This window comes from Elephantulus edwardii, unplaced genomic scaffold (assembly GCF_000299155.1).
Source record: "Elephantulus edwardii isolate Elephantulus edwardi_28Jun2011 unplaced genomic scaffold, EleEdw1.0 scaffold02218, whole genome shotgun sequence".
NCBI classification, from domain to species: domain Eukaryota; kingdom Metazoa; phylum Chordata; class Mammalia; order Macroscelidea; family Macroscelididae; genus Elephantulus; species Elephantulus edwardii.
The window spans coordinates 5,710-10,631 of NW_006401968.1; the positions used below are offsets into that span (position 1 = coordinate 5,710).

Consider the following 4,922-nt stretch of genomic DNA (forward strand, 5'->3'; position numbering starts at 1 on the left):
CAGGGAGAAGGGTGCAACAATGAATGAATGGAATTCCAAAATCTCTGTAGATGTTCATTGAAATGAAAAATAAACAAACTAAATTAAAAAAAAAACTTGAAAGCTGGGAATTTACTGTGGGGTATTTTTGCTTCAATCCTCCACTTTTGTCTGGATTCAGGACTAATATCCAAATATGTGTGCATCTTCCAACTATAGAAATGGATGATGAGGAAAATTCATTAGGCATGGGGAGATGCTCCTCTAAAGTGCAGCTATTTCCAGACAAATCTGCAAAGCAGATAAGTCACAAGTTAGAAATTGACTCTTGAAAATGGATAATGACATTGCGATGCATTTCTTTATTTGCCAAGCTCACTACATAAAAGTTACACCCAAGTATAAGGCAGCAATCAATCTTACATACATGTATACACTCTGTCATCTCTTCCCCTGCAGTCAACATCTATGAGATATAAGTATGATTTTAAAATACGTAGACTCAAGTTTTCAGTTACAAATATGAGACCTTGTTTCATGGCACTAGGTTGTCAACAACTTTATGCTTGACTCCATGGTCAACACTCTTGGCACCAGTAGCCAGGAAATAAAAAAAATATATTGCGATGGGAATGTCTGCTGTTAGGGATCTCTCCAAAGTACTGAAGAGCAATGGTGTCTCTCTGGAGACTAAGGTGTGTCTGATACAGGCCATGGTCTTTGCTTTCAGTTGTTATGCATCAGAGCGTTGAACAATGACTAAGGAGGATAGTAGGAGAATTGATGCCTTTGAGCCGTGGTGCTGGAGAAGAGTATTGAGGGTTCCATGGACTGCTAGGAAAACAAACAGATTCATCCTGGAAAGGGTTAAACCAAGCTGCTCCTTGGAGGCTGAGATTCTGAGGCTTCGTCTGACATACTTTGGACTTGTTGTAAGGAGGGACACGTCCTTGGAGAGGAACATCATGCTTGGTAGGGTGGAGGGACAGCGCAGAAGGGGAAGACCCTCTATGAGGTGGATTGATTCAGTGACTGGGGTAATCGGGATGGGTGCATTAGAGGCAGTGCGATTGGCACAGGATAGAGTAGGGTTTAGGGCTGTTGTACATAGGGTCGCTATGAGTCAAAAGCGACTCGACAGCACATAACAACAACAACAACAACAACAACATATAAATATGGCAAGGGAGGCAGGTGTGTCAGAGACAGTGAGTTTGGCTCAAGATAGGGCAGGGATCAGAGCTATTGTTCAGAGAGTTGCTATGAGCCATAGTCAACTCGAAAGCACATAACAACAAACAACAAGTGCCAGGTAGTAAATTTTTCAGAACCACTTTTTTTTTTTGGTAGCACTTCAAAAAACAATGTACCTTTTAAAGCACTAGATTTGTGGACAGTAATGAATTGGAATAAAACAAATATCTTTTGAAGCAATTCACTAGTTGAGGTTTTTGCCAAAACTCTTTAGAGGAAATACACTGCAGCATTTGAAGCAGGGTAAAGCTGGTGCTAAATATCATTACTTGTGTTTAGAACAAGCGTTTCTTACCCATTGACCTATCACTAGAAATTCTGAAAGGTTAAGAAGAGCTTTTTGATCTCATTCTTGAATGTCTTCCTGGACAGTTGGGGAATGCAGGAGGTAGGAAGCTGGACTTTTCACTTGTCAGCCTCTGCTCTGTGCCAAGGGCTTCAGAAATACCCTTTCCCAGAACAGAAGCAAATACTCATCATCTTGTGGAAGGAATTCCCTTGGTCTCTTTTCTTCAAAGACTATAAAGCCAGTGGGAAACCTAATTGATATTAGAACACTCTCAGATATTTCTCTGTACTTGGCAATGTCTCAGCCTCAATTACATTGCATTCCATTCCCTAGATGCATGTTCATTTAAGGACAGTAGACTTTACCTCCCATACCCAAAGGCACATGGTTCAAGTCCATCAGATTCTCTACAGAAGAAGGATGGGCAGCCTCCTCCTGTGTGATTTACTGCCTCTAAAAACCCGCTGGAGTATCAGCTATGAGTTGGTTCCAATTCGACAGTACACAACAACAACCCTAGTGCTCAGTCTCAGGCTGACACAAACAGATAAAACATTCAACTCATAACAAAATGGTCGTAGGATTGGAGTTCACCTAAGATCATCTTGGAAGAAGACATGGTGATCTACTACTGAAAAATTACCCAATGGAAATGGTATGGTGTACACATAGCTAGCTCTTTTTTGACACAACTGGGATCATGAGAAGGAATCAACTTGATGGCAACTGTTAAATGGTTCTCTTCTGCAATGTTCCCTAGAGACCTGGGTATGCCCTGCTCCGTGTGTAAGAATGTGTGTGTGTCTCACCCCACAATGCTCTTCTAAAGGGTTAAGTGTTAAGTTGGTAAAAGCCCCACCCAGGTTCCCTTGAGGAGTGGTGCTTGTGATTCAGTGGGGTAACAGAAATCAAGAAGGCTTGAAGAGAAGGGAGCTAAATGGTAAAGAGAACAAAGGTTTTGAGTCTCTACAACACAAGCGATGCTGTATTAATTACTACATGCCTTAATTCCTTGTCTTATTAAATGAGTTCAACAGCAATAAGATATAGGTATCAATTTCCCCATTTAATAAATGATGAAAGTAAGAATCCGTTTGTTTGAGAAACGTTCAGTTAAGCAGCCAATCAGAATACCATGAGAAAGGCCTGCTCTAAGGGAAGGTGTTGACTTCTAAACTACCAGCTGATATAACTGATAGAAACAAATATGTATAAGAGCATTATTCATCTGAATGATGACGGCTTTGGCACACTGGCAGGTGATGGAGTTGGCAGGTGAGAGCCAAGACATGGGAGGGAAAGCTACCAGAAATTATCAGTATTTTCAGAGCAATAATACACTTGCAGGACAAAACACTAGCTATTAAAATATTCTGTGACCAGGATGCTGCTGGACCCAATATCTCCCACAAGTATTTCCAGTAAAATAAGCATCTGGTATTTCCATGCCTCCAAAATTTCCTTTGGGTTGTTGCTGAGACTGAGAATAACCCAGTTCTACTGAATTATTGACTAAATCCAGGCCATTTGCACATTCCAGCTGAGGCTGAAATGCTTAGTGACTGCAGAAAAGTCACAGGGAAAAATTAGATAGAGCAAGAGAGAAGGGCCAGCACAATGAGCACGGCACATTCTCTGTTTGAATTTCTGTAACATGTTTGTTTCATTACCCGTTTCCTTGTCTTGTCTTTAAGGAATGGTTTGATGAGTGTGTACAGGGCGTGGATATACCAGGGCTGGTTGACAAAATGCACTCCTCCAAAGCGGGCAGGAAAGCTATCCTGGAAAGAGAAAGGCAGACTGATTAGTAAGTGAATTAAATAGAAACCAGTAGGTCCACAACTCCAGATGATAACATGCGATTTACTTCCTATGAATACACTGAGGAGCCCTGGTGGTGACATGGTTAAGTGGTTGGCTGTTAAGTGAAAGATGTTTGAACCCACCAGTTGCTCAAAGGGAGAAATATGTGACAATTGGCTTCCTCAATGATTCCAGCTTTGGAAACACCATAGAAATGGCAGTTCTACTCTGACCTAGGAGGTTACTATGTGTTGGAATGGGCTCCGTGACAATGGGTTTGGATACTGACCCACTCCCTAATGGTGGGCAAAAAAAGGAAAACACACTGTGTCCTTAATATGTTAGAGTTGTCTCTGTTTCTCTTGCCTCCCTCCTTTCTCTTTGAGTTCACAATTTAAAACATTTGCAAATGTGCTAGAGCCTTTACCAAATCACAGTTTTATGACCTTCTCAGGGCACAGTGAAGGTGCAGCCATGAGTCAGTGGAAATGGTAATTTTTCATTGTTACATAACCAGCTTTTAGATCCAGGGACCACAAGTACTGGATTTTCTCTTTCATTTCCCCCCTGCACCCCCCCTGCTTTTTCCCCAAAAATCATTAATATGACATCAGCTAAGCTTTTCTGGTGACTGCTGTGTCAGAGGGCTGCACATTATATTAAGAGTGAGTTCTGTGGAATCAAACCAAAGTCTAACAATGTTTACTATCAATATCTTTATGAATTCCTGCACTAGCTCTGATTTGTAGGTCCTATTAATACTTTTTAGTTGAAGGAATATGGACCTCTTCTTTCTGCCCATCAATACACTTTGTGAATAACAGAAAATAAGAACATTATCAGGTGGTTCCAATCTTGGATTCAGATTGGGGTAATAGAAGCTGGTGTTTTAGAGACTCTTCTCAGAGCTAATTAGAACCACAGAATGAAGGAGCTTAGCCACAGATTCTGAACTAGGTCTAGGGGGCTGGGCCCTGATCCCTTGATAAGTGATTTATCAAGTTAGCTTAATCTTGTCTAAGGGAATTAAAAAAGAAGAAATACCTGAATGCTATTCAAATTACAAAGTTCACTGTCGATCAATTTTATTGAAATAAACATTTTCGTTAAATGACATCAGGTTAAGGTGAAAGCTCTGGATTCTGGCTGACTGAGTTACCAGTGCAGGCTGCTAGCTGTTCCCTGCAGGTGTATGAAATGCTTTGCTTGAGTCTTTTTAAGTAACAAGGAAAGAGGGTTATTAACTTTTTTCCAGAACCCTCTAAGTCTTACAGGGTCCCTAGCATCTGTTGAAAGATGACCTAGTTTCAATTATAAGTGTATAGAACTAAGGACTGATATTTGAAAAACTGAAAAAATGGTTTTTGTCTCTATTTTAAAAAAGAGAAAGGAAGTGTTTTATACAACAACAGCCTTATACCCTGTTCTATCTTATGCCAATCTTATTGTCTCTGACACACCTATCTCTGTTACCCGAGTCATTGAATCAATCCATCTCACCAGGGGTCTTCCAACCTCCCAAGCATGATATCCTTCTGCAAGGACTGGTCCCTCCTTGAAACATGCCCAAAATATGTCAGATGAAGCTCTGGAATTC

General features: G+C 40.8%; 1 protein-coding gene across 1 annotated transcript in view; it reads right to left on the minus strand.

The window, feature by feature from the left end:
- Nucleotides 1-4,426, minus strand: part of LOC102865931 (clavesin-1-like) — a 10,036-nt gene extending 5,610 nt beyond the window's left edge. The window contains exons 1-2 of the mRNA XM_006903485.1: nt 4,370-4,426; nt 3,193-3,303 (exon numbers count right to left, since the gene is read on the minus strand). Of these exons, the coding sequence (XP_006903547.1) occupies nt 3,193-3,303; nt 4,370-4,426 (168 nt within the window). The remainder of the gene's footprint in view (nt 1-3,192; nt 3,304-4,369) is intronic.
- Between the last annotated feature and the right edge of the window lie 496 nt (nt 4,427-4,922).